General features: G+C 35.2%; 1 protein-coding gene across 8 annotated transcripts in view; it reads left to right on the plus strand.

Annotated features, from left to right (window-relative positions):
• Positions 1-14,733, plus strand: part of EXOC6 (exocyst complex component 6) — a 194,949-nt gene that overhangs the window by 44,360 nt on the left and 135,856 nt on the right. For all 8 annotated transcript variants that reach the window (XM_033404896.2, XM_004279403.2, XM_033404898.2 and 5 more), the window contains exons 6-7: positions 175-379; positions 12,516-12,668. In XM_033404896.2, coding sequence (XP_033260787.1) covers positions 175-379; positions 12,516-12,668 — 358 coding nt within the window. The remainder of the gene's footprint in view (positions 1-174; positions 380-12,515; positions 12,669-14,733) is intronic.

Raw genomic sequence — 14,733 nt, forward strand, 5'->3', positions numbered from 1 at the left:
TCATATGGTTTTTGTTTGTGCTTAGTAAATAGAAATAAATGTTAATTTTATTTATTTTATTTTTACTATAACAATATCCTTTTTGTTGGGAGTGTTGGACTGATTATTTGGACTTACTTGTAAAATAAATGTAATAAGAACTTTTTATAGAGTGTTCTTTTTAACTTCTCACAGGTATTATTCTGCTCTAAAAACTATGGAACAATTAGAGAATGTGTATTTTCCCCGAGTTAGTCAATACCGGTTTTGTCAGCTGATGATAGAAAATCTTCCTAAGCTCCGTGAAGATATTAAAGAAATCTCCATGTCTGATCTCAAAGACTTTTTGGAAAGCATTCGCAAACATTCTGACAAAATAGGTGAAACAGCAATGAAACAGGTGAGACTAAAAAGTAGAATTTTATTTATTTATTGAAGTATAATTGATTTACAGTGTTGTGCCAATCTCTGCTGTACAGCAGAGTGACTCAGTTTTACACATACATTCTTAAAAAGGAGACTTTTAATTTAATGTTAGTTAATAATCTAGGTTATAGAATATACCCAAAGTTTACTTTTCTTACTTACATAAAATACTTGTTTTTGTTTAGTTTTAGCCTTTTCTTAGCTTTCCTTATTCTTGTTTAGAATGGATTTCATCAGCATTTCTTCTTTTGTTTGCAGTTATTCCTTATTTAATTAAGTAAAGTTGATCTAACTTGATTCACCAACTGATCTCTCAGCAATCTTCCCCATGTATGTAGTATCACATTAACTTTTTTCAGCAAATTTGGTATAAAATTAGCTAAACAGAGGCAGCCACAGAGGCAAGTGGGAGCCCTTTTATGCTAAGGTTACAAATTGTTCTCTTTTTAAAGCAACTTGAAAATATTATCTTTGAATTAACTCCTACAGCTCAGTAACAAAAAGGCAGTTATAAAATTAATGTACCTACCTTTTGAGTCAGCAGTTACTCTCCTAGGTATTTACCAGTGAGAAATGAAAGCGCATCCTCACGATGCTCGATGCTCAGCAGCTTTGTTCACAACTAGCCAAAAACTGGAAACAAGCCAAATGGACATCAAAAGGAGAATGGATACACAAATTGTGCTGTACTCATGCAATAGGATATTACTTAGCAATAAGAAGGAATGAATTTCTCCCAGACATTATGCTGAGCTACAGAAGCTGGACACAGAAAAGCACACACTTATATCTATTTGCATGCAATTCTAAAGCAGGCAAAACTAATTTAAGGTTAAAAAAAAAAAATCAACACAGTAGCTGCCTCTGGGTGGGGAGATTGCCTGGGAAGGGACACAGGGGAACTTTCTGGGGAGATGGAGGTGTTCTATACCGTGACAAAGTATATCCGCTTGTCAAAATTGTATAGTTAAGATCTGTATATTTTAATGTATGTAAGGCTTATCTGAAAAAAAATTGTAAACAATGCATGGGGTGTTTGTGGAGTGAGTAGGTAAAGACATAGATGAAACAAGGGTATATAAACATTAATTGTTGAAGATAGGTGATGTGAACTTGAGAGTTCATTATATTTATCTGTTTACTTTGTATTTGAAATTTTCAGTAATAAAAAGTTGTTTGTTTGTTTTTGCGGTACGCGGGCCTCTCACTGCTGTGGCCTCTCCCTCTGCGGAGCACAAACTCCAGATGTGCAGGCTCAGCGGCCATGGCTCACGGGCCCAGCCGCTCTGTGGCATGTGGGATCCTCCCGGACTGGGGCACGAACCCGCGTCCCCTGCACTGGCAGGTGGACTCCCAACTACCGCGCTACCAGGGAAGCCCAATGGAAAGTTTTAAAATTATTTAAATGAATTAAAACTTATAAGAGTTTGCTTTTAAAACCCCCCAATAATTACAATGTCATAGAAATAAAGCTGTGTTCATCATGCTTTCTAACTCCTGATTTTTTCTCAAGTATTACAGGCTACTTTAGAGAAGCTTTTATTTTCTTTTTTAAAAAATTTTAAATTAATTATTTATTTATTTGGTTGCGCCGGGTCTTAGTTGCGGTAGGTGGGCTCCTTAGCTGCGGCTACAGGGCTCCTTAGTTGCGGCAGGTGGGCTCCTTAGTTGTGGCATGCGAACTCTTAGTTGCGGCATGCATGTGGGATCTAGTTCCCTGACTAGGGATTGAACCTGGGCCCCCTGCATTGGGAGAGTGGAGTCTTATGCGCTGTGCCACCTGGGAAGTCCCTCTGTTTTCTTTTTTTTAAAATTGAAGTGTCGTTGGTTTACAGTGTTGTGTTTCTGGTTTACAGCGAAGTGATTTAGTTATACGTATATATATTCTTTTTCGTGTTTTTTTTCCGTTATGGTTTATTACAGGATATTGAATACAGTTCCCTGTGCTAAACAGTAGGACCTTGTTGTTTATCTATGTTATATATAGTAGTTTGTATCTGCTAATTCCAAACTCCTAATTTATCTCTCCCCCACCCCCTTTCCCCTTTGGTAATTCTAAGTTTGTTTTCTGTGTTTATGAGTCTGTTTCTGTTTTGTAAATAAATTCATTTGTATCATATTTTATATTCCACTTACAAGTGATGTTGTATGGTATTTGTCTCTTTCTTACTTTCTTCACTTAGTATGATAATCTCTAGGTCCATCCATGTTGCTGCAAATAGAATTAATTCATTCTTTTTATGGCTGAGTAGTATTCCATTATATATATACACCACATGTTCTTTATCCCTTCATCTGTTGATGTACATTTAGGTTGCTTCCATGTCTTTGCTATCATAAACAGTGCTGCTGTGAACATTGGGGTGCATGTATCTTTTCGAATTAAGAGTTTTCTGTGGATATGGCCCAGGTATGGGATTGCTGGATGTTATGGCAACTCAGTTTTTAGTTTTTTAAGGAGCCTCCATACTTTTTTTTCCATAGTGGTTGTATCAATTTACATTCCCACCAACAGTGTAGGAGGGTTCCCTTTTCTCTACACCCTCTCCAGCATTTATCATTTGTAGACTTTTTAATGATGGCCATTCTGACTGGTGTGAGGTGATACCTCATTGTAGTTTTGATTTGCATTTCTCTAATAATTAGCAATGTTGAGCATCTTTTCATGTGCCTATTGGCCATCTGTATGTCTTCTTTGGAGAAATGTCTGTTTAGGTCTTCTGGCCATTTTTTGATTAGGTTGTCTGTTCATTTTTCTAATTCAAGAAATATGTCTGTATCAGATTATTGCCACAGCAGAGGAAATTAAAATTCAGTATATGAAGTTTCTTCCTATTTTAACTTTTAAAGGATTGCCTATAAATCAGATAATCTCCATTATATTTCTATTAATTGTTTCAGCTTTACACAGTATTATATTCTATGTTAATTTGCCTTGTTAATAGATTGTTTTACTTTGAGGATGCATTGAGTTTGAAAATTCTTTATCAGGATCAATTTACTTTAAAAAATGAAAACAATGTACAATAATGTAGGACTTGTGAGGATATACGATAATGTTTTTTAAAAGTCTCATTTTTTAAAAAATTTGTAGTTAAGTGTTTCTTACCTGTAGATGGACTATAGCAGATTTTCTTTTCTTTCTTTCTTTTCTTTTTTTTACTTTTCTCATTGTTTTATTATTATTTTTTTATTGAAGTATAGTTGATGTACAATGTTATATAAGTTACAGGTTTACAATATAGTGATTCACAATTTTTAAAGGTTATACTTCATTTATAGTTACTTTAAAGTATTGGCTCTATTCCACATGTTGTGCAATATATCCTTGTAGCTTATTTTATACCTAATAGTTTGTACCTCTTAATCCCATACCCCTATATTGCCCCTCCCTCTTCCCTCTCCCCACTGGTAACCACTAGTTTGTTCTCTATATCTGTGAATCTGCTTCTTTTTTGTATATTCATTAGTTTGTTGTATTTTTTAGATTCTATGTATAAGTGGTATCATACAGTATTTGTCTTTCTCTGATTTCTTTCACTTAGCATAATGCCCTCCAAGTCCATTCATGTTGCTGCAAATGGCAAAATTTCATTCTTTTTTATGGTTGAGTAGTATTGCATTGTGTGTGTGTGTGTGTGTGTGTGTGTGTGCGCATCTATATCTCACATCTTCTTTATCCATTCATCTGTGTATTGGACACTTAGGTTACTTTCATATCTTGGGAATTGTAAATAATGCTGCTATGAACATTGGGGTTTATGTATCATTTCTAATTAGTGTTTTTGTTTTTGCTTTTGGATGTATACCCAGGAGTGGAATTGCTGGGTCATAGGGTAGCTCTATTTTTTAGTTTTTTGAGAAACCTCCATACTATTTTCCACAGCGGATGCATCAATTTACATTCCCATCAACAGTTTATGAGGGTTTCCTTTTCTCCATATAGCAGATTTGATTTTCAAATTATTTTGATAGTTATCTCTTGTTAAGATTAGTTAAATACTTGGTTGACAAAAATTCTTTTTGTTGTTGTTGTTTTTTGTTTTTTGGCCACGCTGAGTAGCTTGTGGGATCTTAGTTCCCTGACCAGGGATCAAACCCAGGCCCTGGTAGTGAGAGCACTGAGTATTAACCACTGGACCTCCAGGAAATTCCCCAAAATATCTTTATTTGCTGTAAATAAGAAGAAGCTACTAAGCAGAATTTAAACCACACTTTTTGCCTCTCTTTTCTATGAAAGCTAGGCCTGGGGCTATTTTCCCTACCATTGGGATGGGGGGAGTATGGTTAGTTGTGGGTGGTGTTATAGGAACAGAAATAGAAGAAATGTAGGCCAGCAAGTTAGAGTTTGAACATCACATTAGTAGCCTGGAAAAAATAAATATTAAGAAAGTGTAAGAGAGTAATATTTGAAGCCAAGTTCAGGAAAAGAATCCAGAGATTTTGAATCTAGATAATATGATTATTCCAGAGAACTATATAGGTTAAGAAAGCCCCGGTAGAACCAAAAGACTGGATATTAACTCACTGTTAAGGTAGAATAAAGTGTGGGATTTCATAGTTTTCCTCTGAAGAGATCATCCTTCTCCTCCACTGCTGACACTTCAACAATTCAAGATGCTCACAGGACTGCTGGTACAATTTATGCTAAAATGGGAGTCAGAGAAGCAATTGATTCTTCCCATAGCACCTCCCATTATTCTCAGGGTCTTAAGTCTTCCTGAGTGATTGCCTCTGATCAGTGAATGTTCTTCCCCACTGGTGAGCTCTTCAACTTTATGTTCTTGCCTTCAGTATCTTGCCTTCTTGTTTTCAGTACTTTTTCTCCTACATCTGGACAAGGAATTATGTGTATGCCATGGGGATAAAAAACACAATCACATGGAAGATTTTTCAGTGTGAACAGTAGTTTAAAGTTCATGTTCCATTATACATTTTAATTAAGAGTTTCATTATTAAACTTATTCTCTCTGACCTGTTTTTTGTAGACTGGTTTTGGACTTTTTCTACCTAGGCAGTCCACCAAATCATGGGCTCTAGGACTTAAGGTTTATGAGAATTTCTTGCTGGGCAGGAATAGACGCTTCCTGGTTCACCACTATTTTTTTTTTTTTGTATAAACAATCAAGCTCCCTACCTCTGCAACCAAAAGACAGATGTTTTATATAGAAACCTTTCCTAATCATCTGTCTATAGGGATTTTTTCCTTACAATATTTCCTTTAGAAGGTGTCTCCCACAAAACTGAGAAGTTAGAGAGTTTTCTTCTGGTGGAAGAACTAGAGTCCTTAAGATCTGATAAGAAAATTTGTGCTTTGTTCAATTTTGGTTTCCCTTCTTGCACCCATTTAATATCTTGTGGTTTTTTTGAGCATTGGAAGCCTTCTGGAGTTTCTCATAAAGTGTCATCACTTTGTCAGAATCACAGTTTGGTTCTGGAATCTCCTTAGGTGACATAAATGGAAACCTTGTACTTTGCTAAGTAGCTCCCTCCCTTGGAGGTTCTCTGTATTTTGTGTTTAATTCTATGATCTCATGTCCCATTTATGGATTTGCTTGTTATATATTCACTCGAATGTCCTGTAGGAACTTCAAACTTAGCATTTCTGAAAGTAACCTCATTATCTTCTCACTAAATCTGTGTTTTCTGTATTTCCTATCTCAGATAGCAGTATCTCCTATTTTCACAAGCCAGAAACTGGGGAGTACTTTAGACTTTTCAGGAGTATTTATACTCTATGTAGTTTGTTACAAAGTCCTACTTAGTAACTATCTGTAGATTCTGTATCCTCTGCTGTACATACCCGGACTGTTGTTATATCAAATTAATTATTCTTCTTATCTCTAGTCTTTTCTCCTTTTGCTTATTATCCTAAAATTCAACTTTAACCACATCACTCACTCTTCAGTGATTCCCAGTTACTCTTTACCTAAGTTCAGATTCCTCAGCATGAAACAAAAGCGTCATCTCTGGATACTCCCTCTTCCTGTGTGCTACAGAAGTACACATCTCATAAACTTTTGACCATACTGGTTGTTTCCTCTACCTAGAATGCCTTCCATTCTTCTAAATTTTCCAATCTGATGAATTACTGCTTTTTTCCCCCCCAAAAGCTGACTTAAGGATCACTTCATCTGTAAAATCTATCTTCCTCTGTCTCACTACTACTAGCAAGAGATGGTCTCTTCCTCCTCAGTGCATATGTCTGTTGTACTTTTCACACTACATTATAATTGCATATTTTGTGTTTTTAACTGGACAGTGAGTTTTTAAAGTGAGGGGATATATCCTATTTATTTTTACCTTCCTGAGATCTAGCACTGTGCCTAGCATGAGATGCACAAAAAGTTTTTTTTTTTGAAGGAATTTAGAGCTGAGCTTTAGCTTCTCTAGGGAGAATTTTTTAAAGTAAAAGGCAGACTTGCATTTGTAGTGGGTTTTTTTTCCTCATTCTAATGTGATAGATGAATCCACTATGAGTAGTGTGATGCTTAATTAGTCATTAAATACCTAAAGTTCATAGTCTCAGTTAACATTTTCATATTATATCCCCTGGCACACATTTTATTAGTGTTCTTTAGGGGAAAATGGGACTAAATGGTCAAATAAGTTTTGGAAACCTGGGTTAAATAAAATTAAGCATATTTCTTATGAATTGTAAATCCCCTGGAAGGGAGGTAAAGTATGTAATATTTATCTTACTTATTTGAGCATAGAACCCTTTTTTCAAGGAGTATCTATTGATAATGTGTGAAATGTTAGTTTTGTACATAACACTGTTTGGAAGCAGTGTTCTAAATAAATAATTTTTTACTCTGAAAACCAAAAATCATAGACAAAATAAGTTTGGGCACAGAGGGAGAAAGGGAATTCTGATTTTTTTTTCAGTGAGTAGGTTAATAATGGTAATGGAGGAGAAGGGATAATGATTTTCTTAAGCACAAGCCTCTGGAGCCAGCCTTAAGGTCTAGGTGAGGGCAGAGCTAGATTTCTGTGGTTTGCATTGTCTGATTACTTGGGATTAGAAAGGTCTGATTAGCAGTAGTGTATTCCTCAGAGAAAATTCACCCTAAAGAGGCAGTGGGTAAACTTTCTACATGCTAACAGAACAGAGTAGCTACAATCTGACCTATCACAACAGAGGGAATGTTCCACTAATATGCATTATGTAAGGAAATTAAAATCCTGGAATTAAGCCTATGTTTTTTTCAATCTCTGATAATGAAGTTCTGATAGTGAAGTATCACTAAAATGCGTAAAAAAAATATAAGGCTTCTCAACTTACTAATCTGTATAAATGTTCATTTTTGTCAATAATTAAGTCAGTTGTGGGATAACAACTTCTGCATTCCTAGTCTTCACAAGCTGTGGTCATTTTCTGTGGAAAATAAAATAAGCTTGCAACTTGATACCATAGTTCCTTCTGTGAGGTTAGTAGACATTTTTCTCTACAAATAATCCATTGGAGTTAAGGCAGCATATTTTATGTATGTTCCTGTATGTATCATATCTTTTAAATTTTTCTAGTGTTTTAAAATTAATGTATTTGGTTTTCCTCTTAAAAAACAACTAGTGGTAATTGTTTCGTAAAACCTTGACAGTGCTCCAAACCAAAGGTCATTAAAATAATTGAATCATTATTTGACCTGAATCACTCAAAGGAAGAGGAGTATACTCATTGGTAATTGATATAAAGCTTAACTCTAGGATGCAAAACAAAGTCTAAATAATGGAACTATTAGACATAGACTTTAATATTAATTAATTAATATTGGCGTGGCCAGAAAGTTCATTCGGGTTTTTCCGTAAGATGTTATGGAAAAACCCAAACGAACTTTTTGACCAACCCAGTGTATTCAAGGAATTATAAGGCAAGATTGAGAATTTGGAGATCATTGGAAACCATAAATCATCTGGAGATTCTAAAACTGAAAATATATTAACAAATTAAGAACTCAACGTATAGGAGGCAGAACATATTAGACACAGCTGAAGAAAGAATTAATGAACCAGAAGATGGGTCAGAGGAAAATATCCAAATTGAAGCTCAGAAAGACAAAAGAATGGAAAGTACAGGAAAGAGTTTAGACATATGGGGTAAGGTGCAAAGGTTTAATGTATAATGTATAGTAATTATAGTCCCAGAAGGAGAAAAGAGAGAGAATAGGGCATAAAAAATATGGACAGACCTTGAAGCCACAAAAGTGCTATGAATTCTAAGCAGAAGAAATACAAACCCATATTTAGGCATATAATAGTAAAATACTGAAAACTAACAAAGAAAAAATTTAAAACAGCCAGAGGAAAAAATGTATTATCTTCAAAAGGACAATAATAATATCAGTCAATAGCTGACTTCTCAGCAGAATCAGTGGAAGCCAAAACATAGTGAAAAGTATATCTGAAGTGCTGATAAGCCTTATGTGTCAACCTAGAATTCTGTACCTAGCTAAAATCTTTTAGAAATGAAGGTGAAATGAAGGTATTTTTCAGATAAATAAAAACCTAGAGAATTTTTTTAGCAGACCTGCACTAAAGGAAATATTAGTGTTTTCAGACATAAAATCATCCCAGTTAGAAGGCCAGAGATGCAGAAGTAAATAGAAAGGGCAACTATTTGGGATAAAACTACATATCTATTGGCTGTATGAAACAAGATCATCTTATAAGGTTTATGTATGTATAGAATTAACAGTGTGAAACAACAACCGTACTTAAGTTGGGAGGGGAATTGATATGAGTTTTAAAAACTGTTAAATTATGCTGCTTTCAGAAGACGTATCTTACATATAAACATATAGAGAGGTTGAAAGCAAAAGGATGGAAGAGTTGTATCATGAAAAGATTAACCAAGAGAAAGCTGATGTATGTACATTAATATTAAAGTCTGCTTTAAGACAAAAAGCTTAAGAAAGAGTAACATTTCATAGTGATAAAAGGTTCAGTTCATCAGGAAAATAAACAATTCTAAATTTATTTCTATCTAATAACATAGTCTCAAAATATATAAAGGCAAAAATTGTCAGAATTAAAAGGAGAAATAGACATCTTGACAATCATAATAGATTTCAACACTCCTCTCAGTAACTACTAGAGCCAATAGATATAGTAAGGATTTAGTCCTTTAAAATAATGATTAGCAACCCTGACCTAATTGACACATGTAACACTGTATCTCTTGATTTCAGAATATACATTTTTTTTTTTTTTTCCGGTACACGGGCCTCTCACCGTTGTGGCCTCTCCCGTTGCGGAGCACAGGCTCCGGACGCGCAGGCTCAGCGGCGACGGCTCACGGGCCCAGCCGCCCCGCAGCATGTGGGATCTTCCCGGACCGGGGCACGAACCCGTGTCCCCTGCATCGGCAGGCGGACTCTCAACCACTGCACCACCAGGGAAGCCCCAGAATATACATTTTTAAAGAACATTTATCAAAATTGATTATGTTTTGGTCCGTAGAGGAAATGTCAATACATTTCAAAGGATTGAAATAATACAGAACATATTATCTGGCCACATTGGAATTATTCCTGAAACTGGTAATAAATAGATAAGTAGAAAATCCCTATATATTTGGAAATTAAGAAATAAAATTCTAAATAACCCATGGGTCAAAGAAGAAACTCATTTGAAACCAGAAAATATTTTGAATTATAATGAAAATGTGATATATGAAAAACTGGTAGGATATGATAAAAGTCAAGTTTAAGGGAAATTTGTAGGCTTAAATTTATAAATTAGGAAAGAAAGGCAGAAATCAATGATCCTAAGTATCCATTTCAAGAAGTTAGAGAAACAGTAGCAAGTTAAACTCAATGAAAGTAGAAGTATTGATGTGACACAAAAAGCACAGGCAACATAAACAAAAATAAGTGGAATTGCATCTAACTCAAAAGCTTCTGCATAGCAAAGGAAACAGAGTGAAAAGACAACCTACGGAATGGAAGAAAATACTTGCAAACTGTATATCTGATTAGGGGTTAGTCTCCAAAATATGTAAGGAAATCATACAACTTAATAGCAAAAAACAAAACAAAACAAAACTAATCACCTGATTAAAAAGTGAGCTAGGGATTTGAAAAGACATTTCTCCAAAGGAGACATAAAAGTGGCCAACAGATATATGAAAAGATGCTAAACTTTATTAACCATTAGGGAAATGCAAATCAAAATCACAATGGGATGTCACTTTACACCTCTCGAGATGGCTATTATCAAAAAAACAAAAGATAGCAAGTGTTGGTAAGGATGTAGAGAAATTAGAACTCTTGCAAAATGTTGGCGGGAATGCATAATGGTGTAGCTGCTATGGAAAACAGTATGGAGGTTTCTCAAAAAGTTAACAATGGGGACTTCCCTGGTGGCACAGTGGTTAAGAATCTGCCTGCCAATGCAGGGGACATGGGTTTGAGCCCTGGTCTGGTAAGATCCCACATGCCACAAAGCAACTAAGCCCGTGTGCCACAACTGCTAAGCCTGCGCTCTAGAGCTCATGAACCACAATTACTGAGCCTGCATGCCACAACTACTGAAGCCCACGTGCCTAGAGCCTGCGCTCCGCAACAAGAGAGGCCACCACAATGAGAAGCCCGAGCACCGCATCCAAGAGCACTGCTTGCCACAACTAGAGCAAGTCCATGCGCAGCAATGAAGACCCAACACAGCCAAAAAAAATTTAAAATAAATCAACTAATTAAAAAAAAAAGTTAACAATGGAGCTATCATATGTTCTACTATGGGTATTTATCCAAAAAACCTGAAATCGGGGTCTTGACGAATATTAGCACTCCCATGCTCTTTGCAGCATTATTCACAATATCTAAGATGTGGAAACAATGTAAACGTCCATTGACAAATGAATGGATTAAGAAAATGTGGTATGTACCTGTAATGGAATACTATCCAGTCTTTAAAAAGGAAATTATCAGCTATCTTAGTCAAATTCATAGAATCAAAGAGTGGGATGGTGGTTACCAGGGGGAAATGAGGAGTTACTAATCAACAGACATAAAGTTTCAGTATAGATGAACAAGCTCTAGGGAATTCCTTGGCAGTCCAGTGGTTAGTGATACCTACCAGGGTTCTTGGCCTTCCCTAATCAGTAGAAATTGACTAGAGGCCAGACAAGAAATTCAGCCAAGGCTTTACTGGGGCCCCTGCTGCAGCAGGGGGGGAGTGAGAACAGACAACAGGTTCCCTTGCTTGCTTACTCCCTGAGGAGGGGCGAGCTTGTTCCTTATATGGGGTGAGGGTAGGGGTGTGTCCATGGGTCAGGCCGGAGGGGTGACTTAGGTGTTTTGCCCACCCTTTAGGTGGCCTCATGTGTAGAGGGCATGCGCAGTACCCTGCTTTTGCTCTGGGCTCTTAAAAAGTGGCAGTGGGGTTTTTTGGTCCCTTTGTATCTTTTGTCCATAGTTTGCCCCAACTGTGCATGCATGCAGTTATTTTTAGTCCCTTATAGTTTCTTTGTATTTTGTTGCTGGAGGAGAGGTTCGTCCAGGTGCAAGTTTTGCAGCATTGAAGCAAAGGGTCCCAGGTCCTAGGCCTGTCTCAGTTAGAACTCTGAGCTTTCACTGCCGTGGGCCCAGTTCTGTCCCTGGTCGGGGAACTAAGATCACACAAGCTGCACAGTGCGGCCAAAAAAAAAAAAAAAGATGAACAAACTTTAGAGGTCTTCTATAAATATCAGTATTATACCTATCAACAATAATGTATTAAATTATTGATATACATATTAATAATGTAATATGTATGTACACTTAAAAATTTGAGGGTAGATCTCATGTTAGTGCTTACCACAATAAAATAAAATTGAAAAAAAGAAACTGGAAGGAGATAATCAAGAGTAGAAATCAATATAATAGAAAACAAAATACAAAAGGGAGTATCAGCAAAGACAAAAGTTGGTTCTTAGTCTTTTCAGATAAAATTGATAACCTCTGCAAGACTGTTGAAAAAAGGAGGGTGCAAATCATGAACAAAAATGGGACATCATTCCAGATCCTATACCTACAGACATTAAAAATATGAGAAAATATGAATAACTTCTTGAACCAATTTTGACTACAATAATTTTTCAAATAAACTTAATTTTTCTTTTTCCCAAATAGGCACAGCAGCAGAAACTCTTCAGTGTTATTCTGCAGAAGCAAAATAATGTAAAATTTGGGAAGACTATATATATAAATGATAGAATTCCAGAAGAAAGGAATGAAATTGTATTGAAACCTGTATTTGAGGAAGAGGATGAGAATGAAGAGGAGGTGATGGGAATTTGTTTCTTTCTTTGTATCTTTTTTTGTTTCTATCTTTGTTTCTTCCTTCCTTCCTTTCTTTTCTTCCTTTTTTCCTTTCTTTCCTTCCTCCCTCCCTCATCTATTATTGGATGTCTTTTTTCTCTTGAGTTGTAATGTTGTCTGTGTGACACTCAGTCTTGCCATGTGGAAACTGAATTTACGTAGCTCAGTTTGTAATGAGCTATTAGGGCAAAGGAGTCGTCTGAAATGTTAGACTGAATAATTGACAGATAAACAAGATATATTGTAGATTATATTTGTAAGCTGCAGATAGTTGAACCTAGGTTTTCTGCCATAATTAGCAGTAAAAGTGTAAATTTAATGCTATTTTTGTAGTGATCACTGATAATTTAATTACCTGTGGCAGACATTTAATTGCATGATGGCTTAACCTTGCCATTTAGACTAATTCTGGATAGCCTACCTTTTTTTCCTTCGGCTGGTGCTGAGATACTACAAAATAATTTTAATATGATTAAAGTTAAGTTTTCAATTTCTTAAAAAAGTTTTACTAAGTCTAGAAACCTTGAAATTCTCCTAAATATTTGCTTTCTTTTATCCTCTTCATTCAAATTCATTCCTAGTTCTAGTGCTTCTTTTGTTCCCTCCACGAACTCTTCTGTTGAGCCTACTTTTTATCTTTTCCGTTGAATTCCTTTTGAATTTAGTTAATACCATAAGGAGTCTAGTATTCCCAATTGTTTATAAGTTTTGCCTTGTCAGTGAGAGTTTAAATTCTTTTTCTAAGGACACTGTTGGGGTGTAGTAAGATCTTTTAATTGATTGATTAAAAAGGAACCATATAAATATGTGTCCATGGCGTCTCTGTGTTTGGGGGAACCACTGAGTGTTCAGTATGTACATTTGCACTATATGCCTGAGGATGAGTGAGTCTGTATGTATTTGTGAGTGTGTGTGTGTATATATATGTGTGTGTACGTATATGTATGTTAATATGTATATATGTATGTATATACATTTATGTTTGCATATATAGTAGATGTCTGATATACAGATAAATAAACAGCCTTAAATAGTTTAATGTCTTTCTAATGTGGAATTAATGTGGCCTGATTAGTCCCTTGAAATGAAATAAATGTTTTTGAAATCTACTTTTTTGTTCTTTCTTAATCAATATTCAGAGAATCTCTGTAAGTCTTTTCTCCCTTGAGATTCAGAATGGTAAAAATGGACCATCTAGTCTTCGTGTCTCAATTTTCCGTAGTCTGTTTTGTATATCTTTAATTGCTGGGAACATTGCCATCAGGCCCGACACCCAAATCCATACTCTAAGAGAAACTTGGTTGTTTCCCTGTTCTTTCCGATCTATTTAATTATTACTACATTTTGTTTCTATCATTTTCCCAAATAAGTAACTCTATAATAAAAATAATTTAAGTTCACTCAGAGGATTCATGAGAATAGAAATGTGTTCCTTTAAAAAGAGTTTATTTCTCAAGTTTGGGGAACTTTATATTACTGTTTCTTTAATTGTAAGATGTACTTTAAAAAATATTATTAACATCTCAGAATCGGGAAAAATCTTAAAATTGATGATACTACAGTTTCAAGTGGTAGTGTTTTTTTTCCTTCGTTAGTGTTCCATAAAATAATAATGATGATTTCTTCAATTTGATGAAATAATTATAAGTCGTGCATAAGAGAAGGAACTTCATCTATAGGTAAATCATACATTTGTGCACCATCTTTACCAGAAGCAATAATGATGTATCTAGTTATCCATAGCAATTTTCTGGCAATCTATCAAGCATGATAAAGATATACAGTCTCTCCCCTTTATTACCTTATAATCTAAAATAGTCAACAATGATGATAAATATATGCAGAATGAATTACTAAACAAATGCCAAAACAAAATAGGCATTGTGTTTATAGTGTGTGCTTTTTATGGTTGATAAATGTTATAGTACGAAGTCCATGAATCTCCTTGTCTAACTTTATATTATTCAACAGTAGACTAGTAGTTTGACCTATAATTTTTTTTTTTTTTTGACCTATAATTTTTAAAAAA

Source organism: Orcinus orca, chromosome 14 (assembly GCF_937001465.1).
Source record: "Orcinus orca chromosome 14, mOrcOrc1.1, whole genome shotgun sequence".
NCBI classification, from domain to species: domain Eukaryota; kingdom Metazoa; phylum Chordata; class Mammalia; order Artiodactyla; family Delphinidae; genus Orcinus; species Orcinus orca.